General features: G+C 37.4%; 1 protein-coding gene across 2 annotated transcripts in view; it reads right to left on the reverse strand.

Moving 5' to 3' along the window:
- NDFIP2 (Nedd4 family interacting protein 2) overlaps positions 1 to 26,713 on the reverse strand; it is a 49,931-nt gene that overhangs the window by 18,123 nt on the left and 5,095 nt on the right. The window contains exons 2-5 of one of the 2 annotated variants that reach the window (XM_049816043.1): positions 11,878 to 12,034; positions 10,196 to 10,323; positions 6,207 to 6,266; positions 3,059 to 3,146 (exon numbers count right to left, since the gene is read on the reverse strand). In XM_049816043.1, coding sequence (XP_049672000.1) covers positions 3,059 to 3,146; positions 6,207 to 6,266; positions 10,196 to 10,323; positions 11,878 to 12,034 — 433 coding nt within the window. The remainder of the gene's footprint in view (positions 1 to 3,058; positions 3,147 to 6,206; positions 6,267 to 10,195; positions 10,324 to 11,877; positions 12,035 to 26,713) is intronic. The other variant, XM_049816044.1, reaches the window with a different exon arrangement.

Raw genomic sequence — 26,713 nt, forward strand, 5'->3', positions numbered from 1 at the left:
AACCAGCATGAGCCAATCGGACATGATTCAAAAGACTTCCACTATGGGCAGATTAAGGCTGAAAACCAAACCCTTTGGCTCATGATGGTTACTTGCTCTATCACCATTACAGTTGTGTTCAAAATGGAAAGAAACAGCTTAGAAATTCCTCCTTTTTGTTGTGCATACCAAAAGAAAAGAAAAAAAAAAAAATATCACTCAAACTTCCCTATTAACAACTTCCTCTGGCATTCTGAGAAGTTTCTACTATGCTGTATAAGGCACAGCTGACTTAAAAATATGTAATAGAAAAAATATATTAAGTGGTCTGATAGTAAAATTTGCTGCATTTCACATTCATAGAAAAATCAATGTATTCACAAAAATATTCATTTACCTCAAAATCAGAAACTGACAAACACCAGCCCTGACCATTAAAGAGCAGATTCTTTGCTCACCAACATAATCACAGATTTCAAGAGCAACACCAATTCCTTAAAACACGTGATTTTTACCACATATTAGAAATAAAGTAGGTGGTTTTCCAAATTTTTCCAACTAAGTTTCTGAATCTTGCCTCATTCTATTTAGTTATGCTAAACAGAGCAGTACTTTATAACGTAAATGGGAAACAGGTTTGTAACTTGCATGCACTAAGCTCCTAAACCAAACAAAAGCCCCAAACAAACAGATCTGGCCACTAGATGGCCTCAAGACAGCAATTTTATGCAACCTGGGCAGCTACCACTAGATGGTAGCTACATATCACTAGTTGATTGCAATACGCGGGTAAGATCAGTAAAAAGTTCATTTTATTATACTTCAATTGAATGAAATTAAATTAAAAAGCTAACTTTACTGTTTTATATTTAAAACGAAGGCAGCCCGCCCCTCACAAGATCTTTCTACCAACACTACAGAGGAGGTGGGAGAGCACATCTGGAACAAGCAGTTCTTTCCATGCTCCTCTCACCAGAGCACAGATCCTGATACTGTTCTCCTGCATTTTAACTGAGGGAACTTTTTCTAGGCTCTCTGTGATCTGCCACCTCTACTTGCAGTGTTTAAACATATCCTCCCCTCAAAAAAACCCAGAAGATAGCCATCCTGTAAATTTCATTTTCATTCCTGCTCTCTTAAATCTACATACATCAACTTTATGGAGATTTTTATCTCCATATTAGAGGGACAGGAATACACCTCCCACTATTTATGACCTAACCTTACTAAGTTAAGCTCATTTTTAATTTAGTTCTCCAATTTCCCCAAGAAAAACTACTGAAAATTAATATTACAGGTCTATAAATGCTCTGTTTAAGTGAAGTCCTCATACTACGAACATGAACAAGAAAACTCTACCAATTTCTGTATGTAACCAGCAGTCACTACAGCTAACGCAGATCCCAATTAAGCATACACTTGCATAAATATCTTGCAATATGTAAGCACTCATTTTATGCATTTCATTGATAGGCAAGCAAAGTTAGCAGTAACAGTCTAAGAATAATCAAGAAAAATTATCATCTACAGAGTATTTTTGTCAAATGTGTAAAAGCAGTGCTCTCTGCAGTCAGTCTCAGCTAAACAGCTATTTGAAGAGAAAGTTGTCAGTTTATCCAAGTAAACGTCTGCATTCTTAAAGATGGACACAAAGTTCTGGGCATGCAGTTTTGGACAACTGCATGTGAGTATCATTGGTGCCTCTCTGTAGCCTTTGATTCCAGTTCAGCTTCTGCACAGCAGGATTTTTAGTACTTCCGTGCTCCTAGCTGCAAGCTAACAAGTCTGGTTTCAGCTGTGATTTTAAGGACTTAAAACATATTAGAGCAAACAATCCACTTGACCTCCAAGTACAGTGCTAATGAAGGTCTGAACCAGCATTTAAAAGCAAGAACAAGTTCACACAATACAGAACCTAAATAAGTTAAATACAAAAAGTTGTAGCACGCAGGGAATGGGGAAAAAAGGAAAAAGAAAAATGAAGCCCCTTGCCCCCAAGAGTATATACTCTTTCTATGGTCCAACTACAGAAAGAGGTCAGACTACAAAACTCACTTTGTTACCCTATATATGTATGTATATACTTGCTATGCGAGGTAGACACATATGTTTTTATCCCAAGATGCAAACACCACATTGTCCTAATACATTGTACACCAACATGAAAAAAACTTCTGTGAAAGTTCTGTAACTTGCATCCGTAAGAGTTAAACAAAGAGACTGTGAAAGACATTAAAGAAACAAGAACCAAGATGAGATCTAGGTTGAAAGACATAAAGGAGATTTCAAGGGATAATCAGCTTTCATTCTGATAATGCTAAAAAGAACAGCTACATCCCCAACACCAAACTTCCAGCCAGGCTGCCAAACACATTTATTTCAGAAAGGGAAAATATTTGCAGAAATTAGAAAGAAATATGCAATTGGAAAAACAGGAGCAGCTTCTTTCTAGAAGTAACTGATAGTGGCTAAATCTAATTTTGCTCAATGCAGTACAGGAGTTACAAGACATACACAGTGCACACACACAGTACCTGAAGAAGTGCTATAGTAGTGCTGGCTGCAATCAGACATTACCTGAAGACAGTACATTTTTATATGCTAGTTCAACCTGAAAATGAGCATGGTTGGATTTGTTGCAAAAATCCACCCACAGCTATTTAATTCATTACGCTAACATCAGCAACTTCTGTATGGCACGTCATCTCTCTTGCAATTTTTTCTACTGAAAAAATCCGATTGCCAGATTTCTGTGATCTGGCCTTTAATTCAAGTTGTTAGTCCAACGAGGAACTGACAGAATTTCCCAATTCACAGCTAACAGTGCAGCCTTGCTATGCCTCAAAACACTATGATTTTGCTTTGCCTCTTTATCAGTGACAGATACCACAGGAAAAAAAAAAAAGTGCAACATATTTGCTACATCTGGAGCAGGAAGTGTTTGTATCTGTGTACAGGTAAAAAAAATCCAGTCATTACAGTACATTAATGCAGTTTATCACAGCTATCTTTTATATTCCATACAAAAAAGGTACAATTAAGATATACCTCAGTAGGTCTGGGGTACAAGATAACTTACTGAAAAATGCCAACATGAAGATGCCATCATTGCCCACTCTAAGCTGATCTGCATCACTGAAATCATCCCGTGGTGGATACTCTTCTTCCTGGATTTACAGGTTAGTGATAATTTAGTGAAAAGTTTATTTTAGAATTACTGTCTGTAGGATTAAAGTATTGATTATGTTTCTAAAGCTAGAAAAAAATTGACATTTCTGTAACACGTCCACATCAAGGAAGTTTAAAAGAAAAATCATTCATATCTGTAAAACAAGTCTTATTTGTTGCTTATAATGACAGAACCCAAATTTAACTGAAAAGTTTCTGTAGAAAATATGTACATACTGCCTATTCATCTTAAATGAAGCTAGAAATTATTTCAGATGAGTACTTTGACAATCAAAACCAGCAGAAATCTCTTTTCTTACTGTAACTATCTTGATACACAGCCAAGCTATTAAAATTTTTTGGAAAAATCGTTACGTAGTATGTTCCATTTTTTTCCTGCCAGAGTAGTCTTTTAATGCTTCCCAAAATACAGAATAAAGTTTTAGAATAAGGTTAGTATCTTAAAATAAATTGCTGAAGCAGCAGCACTGCACTAACCGATTAGACTATGCTATAACCTCCAGAAAAGACATATGCAAATACAGAAAACCTCTCGGGACACTAGAGGGCGCGAGCACATTAAGAGTGTTTAAAAGTCTTCTGAACTCGGAAAGCACAGTTCTTTAAGGAAAACGAAAATACACAGAAATGTCAGTCAAAACAATCCAAAGATTTCTCCCATCGCGTCAAAATACTAGCTCTTAAGACACTGAAAGGATGAGTTTGGTTTGTTTCTCGGTACTTGATTTCAGCAGAACTTGGCAGACCTTACGTACGCAGTTCTGTGCACAAGTACAATATTGCTGCGACTGTAGACTGGGAAACATAGACTTACTAAAGGGAGCCTGATGAAAACTGTAAAACCAGTAAAACATACCTTGTTTATACTTAAAGGAATAATATCAAAACAATGCAGGATGATACAAGCTACATAATGCTGCCAGTAGCGGCAGTAACATGGTCTAGACATGAATAACGTTCTTTCCTGATTTTTTCTCTAATTAATATCAATGTATTAGAATTCAGAAAAGAAATGACCTATATTTAAAAAAAAAATGAAATCAAGGGAGATTAGTTCAACTGTGATTTACTTAGCTGTTTGACCCACAGCAAACGCTTACTACTGAAATAATGTGCTTCTGATTTTAACATACTATTCAGTTGCTGTACCAAATGTTATTTTGTACAAGTTCACAACTAAAAGGGCATTAAATAATCATAGTGATCTAAAGCTTTGTCATGTGACTGACATGTTCACCTTTGTCAACACAGCAAAATAATTCACCAGGGTATAGCAATTATGGTTAAAAATGTGCTAGAACAAACTGTACCAACTCAAGGCAGTCAGTATTACTCTTCATAACACGGCCACGAAATTCTAGTTGTGCTATTTCATTTCAGATTAATTAACCAGGACTCTGTATCAGATAAATTACTTTAAAAACACTGCTATGCACATAGACAATACTAAGGAATGCACAAAAAGCTAGCTGAACCACCATCTTAAGGGGCTACAGTTCACCTCTACATAATTTCAGGTGTCCCTAAACAGTCATCTTAGGTGACTATGAAAGCATTAGTTTATTTAGCTCAACTTGCTTCAGCTACAAGACTGATGGGGGATGGAAGGAAAGGCCAAGAATGCATTTAACAGAGCTACATTCGAATGTGCTTCTCTCTGAAAAGTATGCCACAAAAGTTCCTTTTTCAAGTCAGGACAACAAAAAGTATTTTCAATTTTAATTTCAGAAGGTCTATAAAACCTCATAGAAAATAGTTTTTGGACTTTTTTTTAAACTGCTTGCTAACTCCTGTACCTCATACTAGCATTTCCAAACAAATTACTGAATTACTCTCTATGTAAAATGTTGCTTCAGAAAAAGAAAATTTCGCTCAACTAAAATAACAAGTTTAGCAGATTTCCCTATATGCACAGGCTTTTCTAAGGCTTACACGTGAGAAACACAGGTCAATATACAACCCAGGGACATAAGAGCAGACATTTGCAAGTAGGCACTGTTGCAATAACCGTGAATGAGGTGTAATTTATCATACTGAATGTCAAAAGGGAATCATGTTAAACTAAGTTCTATTTACTGTCTCCAAAAACTGGCATATGAAAATCATCAGAATGTTTAAGAAATGAAATAGTTTCCTGTGCTTAAATCATGTTCAACCTATATCTACATCATTTAGTATTGTGTGGCTTTATGATCAGCCCTGCAGATGGAAGACACTAATTTGCTACTGCTCAAGCCCCACTGATATTGGCTGACTTTCAGTGCTCTCATTTGATCTAGTTGGTGTCAATGGCCCCAGCCTTTCTTCAAAGTATAATTGTTTGCCACCATTCATTGAGGAATGAAAAGGGACTTTTTAATGAGAAGAATGTCATATAACAACACACACAAAACCATAAAATATATAATACTGTTTCAGTATCTCACACTGATCTTTGACAAATTTAGTCATGTTAAGTATCATGGACAATACTTCATGTTTGCTAAATATGCTGAGATCTGCATGAACAGAAAACTTAATGTTCCTATGACGAGAGAAACATCAACAGCAAAACATATTATCAACATAAATGGCACATCACAGAGTAATTTCTCTAAGCAAGAGAACATCAAATGGTATATAGCACCTATTGAAGTTGAGTCTATTAACTCCTCTGAAATGACAGTGCTCTGTAGTATTCTGCAAAGAGGACTGTTCCCCCCACCCCCCAATGCTTTTTAACTTCTTTCAAGTTGAAACCTAGCATGGCATGTAGTGAGACAACCACCTTTAATCAAGTAAACAACCAGAGTTTTCAGGAACCTCTTGGATAACTAAACTGATACAACTCTACTCAATGCAGTGGATTTACAGAGGAAAAACTTCAGAGGAAAGGGTCAAATTACTTAATAAACCCCATAAATATTACCTTCAGCATACAAAACAATACGGAGAAGTTAATGGTGGGGGGAAAAAATGCACAATGAACCCCAGAAGCACTTGTTTGCCAGCAGGAAAATTCATAGTTAAAGTCTAAACTAGAGAGAACTATACCATACCTCTGGACGACTGAGGAATATTTCATCAAACAGACTCCTAGACTCCCTAAACTGGGCGTGCTAAGCATGTAAAAACAGAAAAACATAAGACAAATGCAACTGAAAAGCATTAAGTAAAAGCCATTCATTGCAACATACAAACAAGTCATTTAACTGTTAGCAATATATTTGTCCATTTAAATTAACCTTTCAAAACTAACCTTGAGAATTTGAAAAGGAAAACATCAAAAGCCAGGGTAACTAATGCTATCACTACTGATGACATAGGGCTGCTACCATTTCTTTGACACGTTGAGCTATCTGGGAGCATTTGAAAGAAATAAATTGTTATGCACAATGTATTCTTGTAAGACAAGCTATACAAAGGACTACAAAAACAAGTACTGAAAGTTTCAGTAAATGTTAAGTTTAGATTGTTCGTACAATCTGCGGATGCAGGGTCTATGATTAAGTCTTTAATATGATCACACTAACGTTTCTTTTTTGTAAGATGCCTATATGATTCAGGGGAAAAAATATGAAAGCTGTTTATTTAAAGTGTGCTGCTGTTTTATACCACTTCCCTCTCTTTTGCTCAATGAGTAGGTTTGTAGCCTTCTTTACTGCACACTTTGGACTATACCATGAAACAATTATTAGCTTCATGTATCACTCAAGGCAACATAAGGACATCTAGCTTTTTCAAACTGTTCACATTATTGTAAAGAAGAGGCAATAAATCCTCATTTTACAAGGAAGAAACTAGAGGCACAGATCATAACAGTTCAAATTCATAAGAGCACTAATTTCATAAGGCTGAAATAAAAACTGAAAAAACTTTACATTGTTTGTGTATGTTTTGCAAAGTGTGTAACATGAAAGTCAGATGCTGCCTACAGCTGTCACTGCTTGTGATCTCCAAGACAGTGAAAGTGAGAAAACAATTAACTACATAACAGTAATGCAAAGTTTAAGGACTTATCTGTTCTTCCACATGTATTCAGAGCTAAGGATCAAAATCCTTCCCCTCAAGATGACAAACCACCACTTCAACCATAACATAACCTTTTTTTCTTATTCCAGTCATCTGCCAGATTAAGACAGTCTTATTACACAGTCTTAGTCCACCCCAGTGTAAGTCCATCAGAGGTATTAAATAAGGCAGGGATTTTGTAGCAGTATCACACGGTAAGGTAATTAAAATGGCATTCATTAAAACTGTATTGGCACATAATTTTAATATCATGTACAAAACTGTAACTCAACTTCAGCATTTCTTACTTTTTCCCCAAATGTCAACTTTGCAACCATAACACTGCTTCTTTAATACAGCTTGTGTGTGTGCATGCATATGCTTTTAAAAAAAAAAAAGAAAACCAAAAAAAACACAGAAGCAAACTGAGCAGAAATTCTGCCAAACTTGAGATCTTTAGTAGTCAACAGGACTGTGGCTTTTAGGTAACCTGAGTAGACTTCTGATACTAACTTAACACTGCCGTAAGTCTACAACATTTTAGCCAATCTCTGCTTTGGGGGAATGATGGTGTGTTCCTACTGAATTTTCCTAAGTGAAATTCTTGTGGTGTCAGCACCTAGCCCTTGAATGTCAAGTTCTACTGCATGTTTTGGAAAAACAGACTACGTAAAAGTTTATTTCTCACTTCGTCACCATATCCTACTCTCCTACCTCTTAACTCCAGTTTCCTTCTCCCTCCCTACTCCTCTTTTCTCACACACCAGCTTCAGCTCCTCTTGCAGTATCACGTGTTGTCCCACTTGAGTTCTTTTCTCCACCAATCCCAGTTTATCCTTCTCCCTCCTGTTTCTCATTTAAATCTCTCTGTATTCCCTCCATACCACTGCTCTCCATTCACCCTTGCCTTTTCTCATTTTGACTTTAGACCTCTCTGATCTCTGCTTATGTTCACTTTGAACCAGTTACTTCTTGCCCAACCAAAACCAGAATTCTCCTCCCACAACACATGAACTTCAGAGGCTCAGATTCACTGTCCTTCTTTCTTCCACCTACCACTGATACCCTTGCAGTTGAATTGGGTGGCTTTCCTCTTCCCTTCTAACTGAAGGCCAAGAAAAATAAAACTACTTCAGGGCACACCAGAAACTCCTCTCTCTCAGTTCCAGTGTTTTCACCAAAAGCAGTCAAGAGCAGTCATAACGTGTATCTACTTTTAGTCCTGTAATCCTCCTCTGATACAGAATACTTGAGAATGTTCTCTGGCAACAGCACACCTGCAGTCCCACCCCCTTCAGAGCTATGAGCAGTCTAAACTTGTCCATGAAAGACAATCACCACACATTTACGAAATTTGAAGCTGTGTGTATCAAGTGGAAATCAATTTTTCAAAAACTTGTCATTTTGCCAAAACCAGGCAGATTTTCTAGGGAAGGACAAAAGATGTTTCTGACACAGTGACCTGAACATGTGAGAAAGGTCTCCAAAGTAAAATAAGCTTAATATGACAAGGCAAAACACTGATTTTTATTTTTTTTTTAATTGTTTTTTTTGCTTAGCTTTATTCTTGAAATTGGCTGAACCCCAGCCTGAGGTTTTCCCTGTGAAATTCAGGTCACGAAAGATTGCTTTTATGTCTGAAACTTTCACCCCATAGGGTTCTACACATATGAAGTTAAAAGCAACAAGGATCTTGCCAGAGAGTTGCACACGTCCTGTCTGAAGTGTCACAGGACAGGTAACGGTACCCTAAGAGTTAAGGTTTGGGTTGCAATGTTTCAAGTAAGTTTAAAGGTTCGTAATTTCAGATTGAGGGTTTAATTCAGACCAGTATTTCAGGAAAAGTTTTACTTGTATGACAAGCAGTAAGGACAGACTACATAGAACCCATGCTCCTGTTAAAGCAGTTAAAAGATTACAACTGGAGGTCATCACCTCATAGCAGAAACTTGGCAGGTGACCATGCAAATGTTCCTGGTTCCCTGCTGCATTTTAGTAAACCAGATTTGTGTAACACCTTCACTGGTGATGTTACACAAATCCACTTTAACTTTAGCGGTGCATACCTTAAAGTGAGCATTGTGCACTGTGATTACTGCACAGCAGTTAAGGAAGGAACAGCCTCCCATTGGGTGAGCAGAATTTTTTTTTCCACTCACAAGCACACTGCAGTCAGTAAAATGCAATCACATTGGATCTCAAGGTAGAGATTTTTAGTGACAGCACTGGAAGCCTAATTTGGTTATAGTATATTATGGTCAATACTACGAAACAGCACAATTTCCACATTCCAAAATTTGGCAGAAATAAAGGAAGAACTTTGCTTGCAAAACTAACATTTAATACTAATTGCAGATATCAGTTTTCTATTTTGAAGACTATTCTTTATAATGTTAATTCTTACAAAACTATGAACACTGAATATATACCTATTACTTAATTGTTTACCACAATTCCTGGTGTGGGCGTTTTTTTGCTTGTTTTAAGTACTTGGAACATTTCTTTGAACTTCAGTATTAACAGTTTTCATGGAACAAACCACAGGGACCTTTCCTTTTAAAAAAGATCTACATTATTTGGGGTTTTGCTCCTTCCAGACTGTTGGAATTATCCTTCCTCTCTAAAGGTGTACTTTGGTTTTTTTGAGTTTTTTGTTTTTTTGTTTTTTGGTTTTTTTTTTACACTATCTGGAACACTAAATATCACGAATAACTCTACAAAGTAACATTAGAAGTGGATACTTAATTAAAAGATGACAAATTACTGGATAAAGTATTAAAACAGGGCAAAACTTTGCTTTTAAAGCTGTTTAGACAGCAGCTATGCCTCAGAAAAGAGTGAATATGATACATTTTTCATAGTACTTCACAGCTAACACTATCTACACAAAACTGAAGCATCCGAAATACTTAAATCACCAGCCCACCATTATTTTAATAAATGGGCCATAATACAGGCCCAACTGTTATAAATAATTAATTAGCCTAACAAAATTAGCTTTCACAAAATTGAAATAAAGCGGAACAGTATCACTTACTCGTTGGGCAACTTCTGCTGCAGCAGCTGCCATGGCTGCAGCTTTGGCCTTCTCTGCTTCATCGTAAGTAGGAAGAGAGGTAGCTACACTGTATGGAGGTGGTACAGGATAAAATTCATTGTGTGTTTCTGTTCAAAATAAAGAGGTTATGCATTTTTAAGCCAGAAAGATGTCAACAATATTAAATTTTACATGCACATAACTACTGAACTTTAAAGTATATTTTTTTCAAGAGAGGCTGAAATTGATTATATTTGTATTTCAAGTTCTTGTAAGTTTTAAAAAAAATTTACTTTTATAAAACAAAATATCGAACAGCTTGATGATGCTTTTAGTTGCTACTCAAGGCAGAAACCTTAACTTAGATGCTGCAAGGAGCCAACAAATTTATGAACAAAAAATATTTGCCGAGTTACATCCCTAGGCATTCCAACCAAAGGCTTTTTATCAAAACACACAAAAGACGTGCACAGAAACATCCTAAAAAAAAAGCTTTTCATTATCAAGATCAATTAGTTACTTAAGTCCAGTAATAACCATGCTGTATGTTCATTAGCATGGCCTTGTTGCTACCTCCAGTTGTTCTATGAAAATCAGTTCTTCCAAGATTTCAGTTTTACTACATTCTTTTAAAAATGTTCCTTCTACCAAAATGGACCAGAGACTTCATTCTTATATATTGAAATAGTAGAACATCATCATAAAGAATGGAATTATTAACAAAATGAATAAAACTATTTAAAATACACCTTGAGCTTCCTCCTACAGCCAGCAGTAGTTTGTAACAAGATTGCTTACGTGGTAAAGATTTGTCTACAAAGGTCACATGGTAAAAAGATTTGTCAGCACACCAACACAAAGATGTTATATATAGGGATAATTCTGCATTGCTACGTATTATACTTGCAATCACTGTCTCACGGAACAGGGACAGGAAATTGCTCCTTTAATCAACTTAATAAAATTAGTTTGGAGGTTCATTTTAAAATATTTATTTGGCACATGGGAGACGCAAATCCAAGCAACTTTGCTTAAACAGGGACTTCAATGTTGCCTGCTGCTAAGTCTCCCATACCCCAAAGAAAAGTCACAACCACATGAGAAAGGGAGCAGTGAATAAAAGCAGAAAAATACCCGTTACTCATTTTCCACAAGAAGTTTTATCAAGAGCCTTTAAAGCAAAATGAATGTTTTCATGGCAATATTTTCACCAAACGATGGCACGCACTTAAGAAGTCTGAGCTTTGACAAACCAGTGCTTTGTTTTTTCTGGGTTTTTTTGTTTTGGTGTGGGTTTTTGGTTGGTTTTTTTTTTTTTTTTTTTTTTTTCCTAGAAAGAAGAAATGAAAATTGCTAATGAGGTCTAATAATGGAGCACTACTCAAAGATGTAGATTAAATGTGGAACAGAACTATGAGCAGACTTAAATAAAACCTATTACACTAATTAATGAACATCCATTTACTCTAGTAATTTGGAACAATCGGTGTAATTTAGAAGCCTGCTTCTTCTGAACAAACCAGACAAAAGGCTGTGCATGAAAGCATAGCTTTTTACTGCAATTGTGTGCATAGGAGAAGGAGAAAAAAAAACCCCAACCATACTGCAGCAGCGTACCACTTTGAACCAAGTGCTGATTCATACACACTCCTCCCTGACAAGCGGTTATGCAAGAAAAATACCTGAGGTTGCAGCTGCTTCTACAGCTATGCTACAGTAGGGTGGAGGGGAAGTATCTGCTTCAGACAAGGCTGCCGTCTGGGGAGCCTGCGTCGTCTCTGCAGATGTGGAAGGCTGCTCAGCTCCTGAAGACTCTGGGGGGTCATCCTCATTGTGAAGCTTTCAAGAAAAACACACAGATTTCAGACGGGTTCAGGGAACACTTTCCATGACAACCTAGGACTTGCAGAACCATCTTCAACAAAACAAAAAGTATTTACAAAACAGCACATGACTACTTTAAGTAGTCCAGTTAAAACCTTTTAAGCAAACAGCTAAAGATAATCTTAACTGCCCCCTTTTTTTTTTTAATTCCCCCAACCCCGAAATTGATTTCTTTTCATCACTGATGTTCAGAAAGTCTTAAAAATTTGGGGGTTTTAATGCTTACTACATGGGAAAATGATGACTATAAAGTACTTTATATTATATGAATATTTTCACACTATTACATTTTTTTCTTCAATACATTCATAAAATGTATTAACCCATTTTTAAATACAACAGATGAGCAACACTATCTTTTATTGGATTAATCTAGAAGAAACAAAAAAATATGACACATTTCTGCTTCTGTAACTAGGATTCCTATACTCTTGCATCTTGTCAGAGAGCTTGCCCACTCAAATTCTAAGACTTTTCAAAACATTCTGCTTTTCTTTATAGTCTGGAAAGAATCCTTTCCCTATAAAACTTTAAGCTGCCTGTTTGGTTGGTTGTTTAGCCTTTTAAAATGCAGTTAACATGTCCAGTTAAGCTTATACAGAAATAAGAATTTGGATAAGCAAGAATGTTGATTAAAACCATGGAATTTGGATCCACCAACTAATATCTTTTCTTAGAGAAGGTATTTTTTATTATTTTAGCTAACTATATAGTGTTTAGAATACGAATCAAACTTTAAGAAGAAAGTGTACTAGCGTTAAACAAAAAAGTGCTAGTTCCCACTAGTGTAAACTACAAGATGCCTAGAAGGCAACTACTGAAGCACCACATTAAAAACCCAGAAAATAAGATTAGTAAATTGAACGTATCTGAAAAAAAGAATTCTGTAACTTCAAATTGGTAGTTTCTGCAAACACCCTACAGAAAATCATTATTTTAATTTCAATAACAAAAATATTACGAATACAACTCAATTAATTTCATAGCAAGCAAAGTACAATCAGATTATTGAAAAAAGCACGTTCCAAGAAGAAAGAATGCTAAATTCCTTGTTAAGTAGTGTAACATTCGCACCAAAATTGCTTTGTGTCCCGAATATATCACAGTTCACAGAATGGCTGAGGTTGGAAGGGACCTCTGGAGGCCATCTGGTCCAACCCCCCTGCTCAAGCACAACCACATACAGCCAGTTGCCCAGGACCATGTCCAGATGGCTTTTGAGGCCCTCCAACGGATAGAGACTCCACGACTTCCCTGAGCAACCTGTTCCAGTGCTCAGTCACACTCACGTTATAAAAAAATAAATTAAGAAGAAGAAAAAAGAGCGTTTCCTGAGGGAATCTGGGAACTTGCTGTGTTTCAGTTTGTGCCTGCTGCCTCTGGTCCTGTCACTGGGCACCACTGAAAAGAGCCTGGCTCTGTCCTCTTTGTATATAAATATCCTTCAGGTATTAATATACACTGACGAGATCCCGCTGAGCCTTCTCTTCTCCAGGCTGAACAGTCGCAGCTCTCTCAGCCCGTCCTCACAGGAGAGATGCTCCAGGCCCTTCATCACCTTGGTGGCCCTTTGCTGGACTCTCCCCAGTATGCCCACGCCTCTCTCATACTGGGGAGCCCAGACCTGGTCAAAGCACTGTGGCCTCACCAGTGCTGAGCAGAGGGAAAGGGTCACCTCCTTTGACCTCATGGCAACGCTTTGCCTAGTCCAGCCCAAGATGCCTTTAGCCTTCTTTGTGGCAAGGGCACGCTGCTGGCTCACAGTCAACTTCTGCAGGTCAAAAATTGCGCGCCTTTCTTTCTAATGAAAACTTAAGGATTACAGCAGGAATTACAAACATGGAAGACATTTCAATGGTAGGCAGGTAAATTGAAAAGATAGTTCAAGGGAAAACAGAAAATGCTTCAAAGAAGTTAGTGGAACACAACAACTCCATGCAATTCTCCTATGGCTTCTACCACGCTCTTCTCTCTAAATGTGTCAAATGTAAAGGGAACTAGGCCTTAAGCCTCATTGTTTCTAAGACTGTTCGTATCAGACATATAACTAACGATTACAGATTGCTTTAGATGTGATCAATAAAATGCAGGTGCTTATAAAACAATATGCATAAGCTGCCTATTTGTCTCATGTGTAGCCCTCACCGTGGCTGGCTTAAAACCCAGTCAAGCTGAATCAAAAGAAGAAGGATCATACATCTTAGGTCTAAGACACAGGAGTAAGTGATTAGCTTTAGAGCAAGATAAATTAATAGAATAGCCTAAGTGATTTTCAGAAATTCAAAGGTGATCCTTGATGTGTAAGAAGGTAAGCGATTGTGGTGACCAGAGACCTTCTGCCTACGACCACTAACTTCAGAAGAACCGGGACACGAGAACTGATGAGATAAGATGATGAATGATAACAACATGGGAACCGAGATCAACTGGAAAATTACAGACTTTGGCCTGGGATAATAGGTGGTAAAAAGGTATACAAGACTGAGAAATTTTTGGAAGGTTGCCATTGACTGTGGTGGTGGCCCAACTCTGAGTTGTTAATAAAGCAAACCTAGAGAAACCCATGTTTGAAAATACGTTAACACAAATTAGAAAAAGTGTTAAAGTTACTTGCTAAAGAATTGTTCACTGTTTTTCAGGAGTCCCTCCAAATACTGTATTCAAATAACTATAGCTTAAAGATTAAAAGGTTTATCTATACATATAATCTACATATATATACACACAAATATGTATGTGTGTGTATATGTATATATATATATACACACACACAGGCACAATACACATATGAGCACATACGATTAAGGAGAAGTCACCTTCAATGGAACTGATAGAGGTTATTGACGGGTTTTTGGTACTGAGCAATCAGGTCATTTAATGGCTAATCAGTGATGCAGAAGTAGTAACCTGAGAAATATGTATAACCATTTAGAGTAGTTAAGGCCAAAGAAAATAAAACCACTTCAAAATAACCGAATATATTTAGGGATAAAGCAAGCAAGTAAGAAGACAAAACACTCAATTCTAAAAAGGTTGAGCAGGTCAGAAAAACAGCCTGAGAGCTATAAATGTTATGGTTCTAAATTAAGTACAGTCATTCACAAGAAACATCTAGTATTGCAATGGATATAGCTAAAATAAAACCATTTTTAAATAAAACTGTCATTTGATTAGCAGTGAGACAAAAACCAGAACATTTCTGGCATACTTTTACACTAACGGCTGGTACACACACCCTCATTTAAGATGTGTGTAGTTCTGACTACCCCACCACAACAACCTGGTCTGTGAGCAGAGGAAGAAGTAAAGCCTAGGTTAATGGATTTCTGTTTGTTACCTCCATTCTTCTTCTCCTTTTGCCCTTCACTTCAGTCACTGCAACTTCTTCTCCCTACCAAGCCATAGTATGTGCTGTCACTATCCTGAAGACACACAGAGATCCACAGCAGCTCATTGGTCAAAGAGCATATTAATGCTCAAAACCCACTTTGCCATTACCAAGGGAATTAATTTTGTGTATTCTACATGCCTTCTTAAAAGATACCTTTCTCCAAATTATCTGCAATTTAATAACAGTTACAAATGGAGGAGGTAACATGAGGATGGGAGAACAGGCACATGAGACTTCTTGCCTTCAAAGACCAAGTTAACAAGTCATTCAACTGTTACAGCAACTGCAATTAGGAAACAGAAAAATTCCATCCTAAGGGCTCCATACAAAAGAGTCCCATTATGCCCTTTAGTGCATTCAAAAGGTCTTTATTATGTAGGACTCATATTCAGGGACCAACCATTTCTATTTATCCTGTCTTCTACTATACAGACCTTTCGGAAATTCTGAAAGGCATCAAGGTTAACCTAATGCAGCAACTTAAAGAAAAATTGTAAGACTCCTTACAGAATACCCCATCACAAAGATCACAAGAAGTGGATTAGGCAGTTTGAGTGTTTACAGCTAGAAAAACAAACAGAAGTTGTTCCACGAACAGAAACCAGCTTTTGTTAGCTCTCATTCAAGTGTCTTGTCTCCAAGTCTCTCCTCAAGGCAGCGCCCCTCCAGGGACTCCACTGGGGTAAAAACCAAACCAAAACAATATAAACCCACAGCTACAGCAGAACTTGCTCCAGCAAGCTGGAAATTTTGCCTATGCCAGCAGCGTAAACAGCAGTGGTTATATCATTTTGTCTTGCAGCAACTCTGTCTTGTCTTCACAGGGCACTCATTCTCATCTGTGGAGTCACCAGTTTGCTTGAAACCAGTAGGAATCCAACTACCTTTGAGCCTCCCCCTCCCTGTTTAATTTTGGCTTACACTGGCTGGTAAATTTAGAAGTTATTTTTGGAGACAGGGGAAGAAGAGGCCTGACACTCTGCATAGGTTTCATTGCCATAGAAACCAAGCTAAAAACATTCAGAAGGGAACAGAAAACGTCTGTTTCAAGGCATTACTTATGCTATGTACTTACAGGCTACCTGAAACAGCATTTAACATTAAAAGTATACCAATCGTATCTAAGGATTGGGGTTTTTTTCCCCAATAGTAAGATTATTTTGGCCACTTTTTTAATTAAAGGACTAAGGAGAACTCACAGTTCATCATCCTAGCCCCACCCCCAAGCCCCCAGTGAACCAGTATATGGTAGTAAGCAATACAGCTGCTTTTGCCAAGATTATGGTCAAAACAATTGCCAGGACCTGTTAAACTACAGACAACTGTAAATTAGTACCTTTCCCTGCCTCCCACCCTTGCATCTTAAAAGCAGGACGCAAAGACATTTTTTTTCCTTCACATCTTGGTCTGTATGCAGGTTATCTGACTGATTACATGGAGTTTTACAATTTAAAAAGGGAATATTTTGTTATTAGACATATCACTTTTAAACTGTTTATACAAGTATTTCAATCCCTGTTTTCGCAGCCCTTGAACTACACTGCATTACAGGCTCAAAACTCACGAGGCTTATATTCTAAAGATGTATCTACGTTAGGACACTTAAAATTCAAAGTTCAGTCAAGGAACAATGACTCTTCTGCTACCAATGACTCAAAATCTCATGGTAACTACTAACGAGCGTACAGTACAGGAAAAGCTCTATAAAACAATGATTCACCATTTCATTTCAGAAGAAGTTAAAATACGTGTCAGACCTTTCAGCACCAAAATATTGTGGAAAATACAGCTACCTTTATTTTATAACTTTTTTTTTTTAATAAATAATTTATTTTAAAAAGTATTGCATCTCCTCCTGTAATTTATTTCCTTAAGTCTTTTATCTTATTTGTGTAATTATTTTCAAAGTAATCAGATGCAGTGCAGTGCCTGAAATCAGCTGATACCCTACAAAAAACATGAACCACAAGAAACTGCTTAGTACAGAAGCCTTTACTGGGGGGACTGATGCAGATGCTTTTACTCCTTAGGCTTTTCAAAATAAAAGCTTAAACCGGGAGAAAGATCTCATTCTCTGCTTATCACTTTTCATTTACCTGCAGATGGTAATTTTGTCTGTCCTACAAAAGTTAGCTTGCCTGGATAAACAGTTTGCTTCATTTGTGATAAACTGACTCAAGAGTGGCAATATAGGCAAGTTACTAAAATATGCCAAGTTTTAAAAAAAATCAGGAAAAAGGATGTAAAATGGTTTATGCCACCCGTACCATACATACACAAGATCAGAACGATGTTTTCTGATAGTGTATTAAAGCAGCACACTGTAGCTTTAGTCACACTCAGTGTAACACACAAACAGCAGTCACTATTTCTATTACCTGATTTTATGCACGTTTTAGAAGCTGCTGCTTTCCTGTTTCATAAAATGATTTACAGAAACCAGTACATTATAAAATTATTCCAACGTAACTTCAACAGCACATTGCAAGCATTTTAAAAGACCTTCTTTATAAACATACACTATTTTCATGCTATTTATATAATTTCTTTAGTGTAGCATAAAATTATGCAAAGATACTTCCACATGGGGGAAAAAAACCCAACCAAACAAACAACTAGCCAGCTTTCTTTTCCTGTTTCCTTTTATACCTTTACTACTAGCTCATCTTGACAAAGCATGACTTTTAGGTAAGCTTTTGCTTAAGTTTTAGTAGTGATGGTTCTGCCTGGGGTACCACAAAGCTTCACAGCATTCTCAATAGCAACTGCAAATTACAAGCACTTCTAACACGTCCTCCTTTTTAGCCTTTCAAATGATATTACATTTTTGAAGAAGCTTGGCTTCTCCAGTTTTGACCTCACATTGACCAGTTCATGCGTTCTTTCAAACTGCATTAAAACAAATACAATGCACAGAAGCTCCGTAACACTGGATCTAATATTCTGCTTTAAGTAAAAAGGTGGAAACAACCAAGTAGATCATGCAAGTTCAACCTTCATACGCAAACCAGTCAATCGGTACGCTTACTCCACAAAAACCCAACACTTTTAACAACAGAGGTTCACCGTCTTTACTTTGTAGAAGTTAACATTTTGGTCTTCTAGAGTCAGTTTTTCAGACTATGTGAAAAGGTCAACCAAAAACATCCACTTTACTGCAGCTCTTCGTGCTGGAGGGAAGGGCATGAGAGACTCATCTCAAGATTGCCTGTGCAGTGCACAAAAAGTATTCCAACATTTCTGCATTAGACTCATGACATCTTCCATACTGGTACACAGGTATTTATTCCACAGAAATTCTACTGTAGTAAATATGAGAGATGTAACCCAACAGTAAGTTAAAAAGAAAACTGCTATCATCTTCATTAAGCTTTCAGGAAGCTTCCCACCTCTCTATTACACCTGATATTTTTGTTTGCTGAAAAATTCAAGGGTCTTTTATACCTGCCTACTGTTAATGATTTGTAAATATGTACTAAACTGTTCCCTACAAACGAGGCTTGAGATCGAGGCTTGAAAGCAGAATTCTCTATTTACATAAAAATAATTTCACTTGAACAAATACAGGCTGTGTATTAAATGCTTGATTTGTAACAACATTTTGCATTTTTTTTAGCTCTAGTAGTCTAAAAATAGGTTTATTAATCTGTAAATAGCAAAATACTAGCCTTGGGATTTTCAAGGGAAAAAACAAAAGGAAATCTTGAAACAAAGTTTAATTCTGAACCAGTTATAAAAATACTTCATGTTGGAGACAGCTTTGACCTCTCTTTACCAATCTCTATTGTTTCTGAATGACACCTAATAGTCTCAACAGCTCACGCTATTGACTATTACTTTTTTATTTTTAGAAAACCCCATAAAACCTATACCATTAACCCATAAATGCCATTCAAGTGTTAAGATCAATCAGCCCTAATTTAGGTCACTGGTAGCCACTGAACAATCAAAACTAAAACCAATAGTCTGTAATAACACTTAGATAAGAATTGTAAGAATGGAAGAGATAAATAAATCCTTCTGCAAAATAAATATTTTAATTTACTTGTTTATCAAGAAAAAAACCCATATCCACAACAGCCTTTGAAAGAAATATTTCACAATTTTGCAAAATTCTTGAAAAAAAAAAAATCAAAACAAAAAACCAACAAACCACACAGTATTCTAACTTACTAGCTTTGTCCTCAATATCAGTTTTATACTCTACCAATAAGGTAGTTTACAACAACCTCATGACTTTTTCTTCAGATTCCTGTTGTAACACCAACCTGCCACAAACCCGTGCAGACCAGCTAGTAGGAAGGCAGCACCAAACACTCTCCTGAAACACGGTCCTGGCCCCAGCCACAACACTCCAGAGAAACATTATCCTCTAGAGATCGGGGAGCCTTCAGACTAATAAATGCTCTACTAAGGTACTAAGCAATTAAGCTTATAAGGCACTTCAGTACATTCCCGTAAAACACAAGAGTCCAGCAACTTTCAGCTACTTTTTGCTTTTATCTATTCAAAACTAAGTGATCAAATTTGATCAGAATTCCCGACTGCACAGAACAGACCCACATCAGGTTTTTTCCCACCACCCCATCACTTGGCAAGCATCAACTATCACATACCCAGATCTAGCAATAGCCCTTCATGACAGTATGGGTTTTTTTCTTGATGCATCTCTGCAGCAAGTTTTCAACAGTAGTAAGTATGTTAGAAGGTCAAAGGTGTAAAATCTGCACTAGAAGCAGGAAAGCAGAACAGAAGTCCCTTGCTGCCATTCCACAGCTGTGCAGAAATACCAAGTGTGTCTGCTAAATAAGGATTAGGTACCATGGAAACCGACAACCTCTGGAGGCAAACTTCTACCGAAAAGAATCCAAAGAGATTTATACTGAATGTTGTTGAAAAGAATGTTGCAACAGAATGGCTCTTCTGCCAAAGTGAGACTCCTCATGTAAAAATAAAGTGATCAATAGCAAGTGAAAGTGTTTTACATGCACTTCACTTAAGTGATAGTTAAATCATTTTAGTCAGTTCTCTTTAACCCAGGATCTTTAACCTACTGGATTTTTCAAGGGTTTTTTTTTCTTTAAAAGCAGCTTATAAGCATGTCAGAAAAAAAAAAAAAAAAAAAAAAAACCACAACACAAAACACCACAACAACTGCGATCAGGACTTTATGAAGGAAAAAAGTTAATTTTTTTATATATATATATATAATGTGTGTGCATAGATATATATATATAGGTACATACACCTCCTTCTCCATCCCAATGGCTACTTTACATATAACATTTTACTTGCTCTTTCATTTTTTGTGGATTACAATCCAGATTTAAACAATTAATTACATCTTTAACAGCACAACATACACATTTGCATTCACTCTCCATGGCTTCTAAGACATCTATTCCTTCCTACACCCCATATTAACAGCAAAAGTAGAGCTATTAGTAAAGAACAGTAACATACCATGTGTCAATATAAGAACTCTTTTAAAAGAGCAAATATTCTGGGACTAATGCTACTAGAAGTGTAGTGTTATCCTTTAAAATATATCCATTTCTCTCAACTTTTTTTTAGGTTTCTTCTCTACTAAAGAATTAATCAGAAATAATTCCGAATACTCAAATTTCAGTACGATCCAGGCAGATATATGTTTCATATTTATTGTAAAATTAAAAATTGGGCATAGTTTCCAAGAGTTTTTCCTATTGCATTGTTATAGGAATTGATAAATTTGTCAACAAAAACCTGATGTCTCTAATACTAACAAAGACTACGCCTGGGACCAACATTTTTCAAATCTTCAAGCGTGACTATAAAAAATATTTCTAGGAAAAAAGTTGGTAAAACCTTACTCTAAAGCTTGTACACAATGATATATTGCAACTCTGATCTACTCTAGAGTATAGAAGTTACTGAAAAGATTACCATGTACCCTTCTGTTTGTCAAATGGTAACTCAAGGACAGCTTGAGGAACTGGTTGAAATTCTATTAAAAAAGTACAAAATGAGGTTCTCCTCGAATGCTTTTTAGTCACAAGTAAGAGACCCATTAATAAAACAGAAGTATGCTACTGAGACCAGCGGTCAGTCTAAGGAAGTGTTCCGTCTCCAACACAATCGTCACCGCTGATGGACAGCACACGAGCCTTAGTCACTTACTTGCCATCCATTTTCCTCAGGCTTCCCCGACATTCACAGCCATTGTATTATGGCTGGTAAAGTGTACATCTCTGCCTATTCCATTTGCATCTGTTATGGATTTGATGTGCATGAATTTGTGCTCCTGAATCCGCCAGTACTATCTGCCTCAATGATCTTGTGTATTAACAAACTGCATATGCTCACTTCAGCTTGTGTAGTTCCTTTTCCGTGATTTAAATCAAACTTCAGTGAGCACTCTCCAGTTTTAATATTGCACAGTTTGGTGAATAACAGCTCCACAACTGCTTTATTCACTGCCTTGGTGACTTTGTAAGCGTCGATCACTTCCACCACCCATTTCAGACACCACTTCTAACAAGTCTGCTTCCCTTTACCTTCTGTAGCTCCTCTTGTGAGAGACCAGAACGGCAATACAGTACCCAACATGTGGGCAGGTCCCAGGTTTCACACAACGATGCTTCCTGCTCATTCTCACTATCTTCCCTGGCGATGGACAATGCTTCATCAGGATTTGTTGGCAGCTGCCACTAGCTGACAGCTTCAGTAAACCATCAGTGACAGCTCCAAGAACTGCAAGTCAAAAGGTCGTGTCTTTACTTACCAGCAGCTTTACAGAATCACTACAGAAAGTGGATCCCGGTCACCCTGAAGTTGCACAGCACATACAAAACCATAAAAGTAGAGGGAATAGGAAAGCCTGTAAAATTAGGAAATGGACAGGGCTGTCACCAAGAGTAAACTCAATATTCAATGGTTAGTGCCAGCTTCTATTTTAGCCTACATTCATCTGGGCTGACGAATTCAATGTTGATTGAAAAAAGCCCAACATTTCTCTAAATATATTATATGTATGTTTTACTTAAAGGCCCAAGTACAGTAGGAAGGCTCACACACAAAGCTTCCTAAGGAAGACAATGCAGGAGGGTGCTAAAAATGGCAAATTCATTTTACAAAGGGAAAGATAATGAAAAAGAGGAGTTTCTTCCTGCAGAAGTATCACGGAAACTGAACTGCAGAAGCAGCTTACAGTTTCACCTGAAGTCTCTGATTTGAGAAAAGCAGCAAAAAAAGGACTTGAGTTTGTGTCTCCTAGATCACATGTAAGTAAGTGTCCTTGAAAATTCTGCAAGGAAACTCTGAAGAAAAACCAAACGTCTCAACTTTATTGACAACACAGAAGTTTTATCGCTTGTGTACTTGAATAAAACTAGCCAAGAGCAACAGTTGCCTACTCAACAGTACAGAGTAGCCCAAAATGAAATCATTAATTAAATAAAATATAAAACAGAGGATATTATTAATAACAGCAAACTCTCTATTCTTATTAGTGGGTCAATCGTGCCTGACTTTTTCAGCATAACTCATTTTCTTAGTAACTGGAAATGGAGTACATGAGCTCCTCTATTTACAGAGATAATACAGATAGAAATTTCAACAGCTTAAAAAACCCACACACATACACCACCAGCTGAACACACTTATTGTACATTGCATGCAGAAGAACACGCTCTACTGAAGATTCTCATTTTGATTTGTGGTCTTTCTCTTCCATCTGCTATGGGATTCACAGCTCTGATAAGGTTTAGTAGCAAAGACAAACACAACTCACACAAAAGCAATGAACGTTAAAGGCCCTTTCTTTAAAGAATGCATGTTTATGTCTCAACAGGTAGTACCGAGTTTTTTCAACCCTACTGTTACAGAGTGCCAACTAAGCATTTTAAAGCAAACCTACAAAACATGTGGCCCAGAGGACAATTCTCTGGACCATTCAGTTGCTAGACGGATGATGCATACATCTGGAAGCAGGCACTTTCCAGCAGGTTGGTTGATTATAAGGCAGATAAACAAAACCAAAACAAAAACAGTAGCAGTCCAGGAAGCTCACTTCTTTGGAAAAGAGCAGAAGACAACCAAACTAGTGCTAGCAGAAGACAACCAAACTAGTGCTACCTCTAGACCATAGGGAGTATTTAAAAAAAAAAAAAAAAAAAGCAAAGAAAAAAAAAAAGCAAAGTAGCAGACATTTAGGTATGTGAGAAAGCTACATGGGCCACACTTTCATCACCACTGTGGCCCAGCACAGCAGGGCTTTAGTGGCCTGCTCCTTTATTCAAATTATGCAGTCTCATTCTACAATTTGGAACAGGTTCTTAAGAGTAAACAACTTGTGCAAGTCTTTTTCCTAATCATTTATTCTATGCATTTGATGCAAATCAACCTTGTGACCACAACTCTGGAGTTCCGATTAAGAGTCTTAATGCTTTAGTACACTCCTTAAAAATACTTTAAGCACTGTTTTCCCTTAAATTCCAAAATAAGACAATTGATTCCAAGTACCAAGATCAAAACGGACAATTGGCCTCAGTATCACCCAGGACTCTTATCCCAATTGTGTCATGCTTTACCAAAGGCATCACTCACTCCTCAAAGATGGCAACTGTTAACTACACTAACCATTACCAAAGCAAGGCTTAAACATGAGCTTGTGCTACTTTAAAAAAAACAAACAACAAAAGAAACAGCTTATTTTCTGCAATAAGGAGATAACTGATACTGTAAGCATCCTCTTGTCAACAACCTTTCCTCAAGGCTGTTCTACATAACCTTTTCAGATTAATCAGGGAAAAGCAAAAACACATTCAATAATTCAAGCTACATATACATCCTTACCAAGGGCACAATTCTGACCTCTCCTACAACAATAATCAGTCAACATTAATAGGACTACTGTCAAAAGGTAAAATATTGTTCAAAGCTAAAACAGACAAACTATGTTTGTGAATGTGTTAAGTTACCATACAATACTTGGAGACCAAAATTTTTCTTCAGTTTTTTTACTGGAAAGCCACGTTTAACAAGGAAGATGACCAATCTCTGGCAAGCACCGTGAACGGTAACTCAAGAAAAAGAAAAACGGGATTACAAACAGAAATGAAGTAATATACAGGTTATTGACCAGATTTTGTTGGGTCTACACCACTCCAAGTTTGGAGACTTGTCTTCTAAATCATTCTGTCCATTCCAAACACAGTTGGAGGAGGCACAGCCAGGGATGGGATTGGGGGGGGGGGGTGACGGGGGGGGGGGGGGTGACTCAATATCTAATGTTTTGGCTATGGAGTGATTGAGAATTAAGTTAGGCTGTATCAGTTTTAGGTTAATCTTAGCCTACAATAATGGAAACGATGCTTAAGTGGAATAAAACAGTTAAATGTTAAAATGGAAATATATTTTCCACTTTCGCTGTAAATCTCAAAGCTGTAAGGCATCCGCATCCTGACACGTGCTGTGTGAGCCCTGCCTGTGCAAGTCTGAAATGACTTCAGCACAAAACAGAAGAAATTAGTCATTTCCATTAAAAACACAGCTGGCGAAGGGGGTGCCTATTTTACTAAAATCAGCTAGCTGTGACAGTACTTGTCCAGGAAGTGGGACACCTAAGCCTGAGGCAGCTCAAACCCACAGTCTTGGCTGTGCAGTAGCTCAGTTTCAGTAGGAAGAGCTGGCAGTGTCTCTCCGACCTAACAAGCTGCCAATTTTTTTTCACTCTTTTTTTACTCATAATGTCTCAGGATTACTTTTCTTCTCCATTTGAAAAAGGCTTGCCTAACGTGGGTGTACTGATATACGCCCATTTGTTTATTCCCCTTTCCAAAGTAGCTGACCCACCTGAAGTCGAGAAGAAGATCTGAGACTATGAAACTCAATAGAACATTCAAACCTACGGCTGTAAACTGAGCACTGAGGTGTCACAAAGTTAGGTGTGATGACATTACCCATTGCCCCATCTTCCCTGTTTTGTCAACACTGTCACTGGGAAGAAAGTTTCAAAATAAGCCTGGAACTAGCCATTTGTCAGAAGTACCTCATATTCTCATGTAGAAGACTGCTACTAACGCTTTGTATTAATGTAGCACTTGATTTCCCAGATGAACCTGATGTGGTTCCTATCACATTTTTCAGACACGAACAAGCTGAGAGAGTGCATAGAGTTTCTCTTTTTTAAAGTAGCATGAAAAGAACATCTAGCTTGGCCACATCACAGCTGACTTCTGATAAGAACCCTGCTATTTGAAGGCATGTTATTCCTGTTACTGAACATCCACCTTTTTTAATAGGATTAGAAGACTTACTAGACGTGGCATGTATGCGTGCCACAGCCCGAAGCTGTCCCTTACATGACATGACTTAGTGTCACTGCACAGATGACGTACATCTTTCTTTTGGCTTTGTGCATCTTTCAAGAACCTAAAGACCCCACAGCTTCACAACACAGGCTCAGCCACGCCAACCGCCTGCTGCCACCAGAAAGGACAGCCCTCTTCCTACCCTCCCCTCCTGCGCTACCCTCGTGCAGACTCAACCTTACATTTTGGCCTACCAAGATCTTTGGAGAAAAACCCGAGTGGAGCAAATCAGTTACATTTTGCTGGTTTTTACTATTCATTGTATTTTGTTCAGCACGGTAAAACTGGTGCCCTATATAACGAAACCAATTTGTGCACGAACTACCTTATGTCCCTCTATGCCCGCGCCAAAAAGAAAGGAAACTGCCCACATGCCACAACCTGTGCCCACATAAAGAACCAGAAAGCTATTGTAATCGCTGTCACCCGTGCTGTACCAGTGAGCCAGTGTTTATTCCTGTGACCCAGATGCAGACCTGGGTATTACATCTGTGACCCTTCAAAAGAGATCCAAAAACCAGACAGTGATGGCAATACACAAAGTTAAACCACCCTGCTTTAAATTTACAAAAGGGAATAGGCAGAAAGGATTGTACCTGTCCAGTAACTCATGACCTTGACTTAGACGATACATACAAAGAGACTTGAGGTTTACTTCCTTGTTCATATAAAACATGACAGTATTTAGAAATTAATGAAAAACTGAAAGAAAAATGTAAAATGCATTAACTGCATCACTACTGTATCTGCAAACATACCTCAACATTTCTAATTTTTCTTCTTCATTTGTAGGATTCTTCATAAAAAAAATATGAAGAAATGTTTATAAAAATATTAAAGCTATTCTTTCAAGACAAAACCCACTATGTTTAATAGACAAATCTGTCACAT

The sequence above is a fragment of the Accipiter gentilis genome, chromosome 13 (assembly GCF_929443795.1).
Source record: "Accipiter gentilis chromosome 13, bAccGen1.1, whole genome shotgun sequence".
Lineage (NCBI taxonomy): Eukaryota > Metazoa > Chordata > Aves > Accipitriformes > Accipitridae > Astur > Astur gentilis.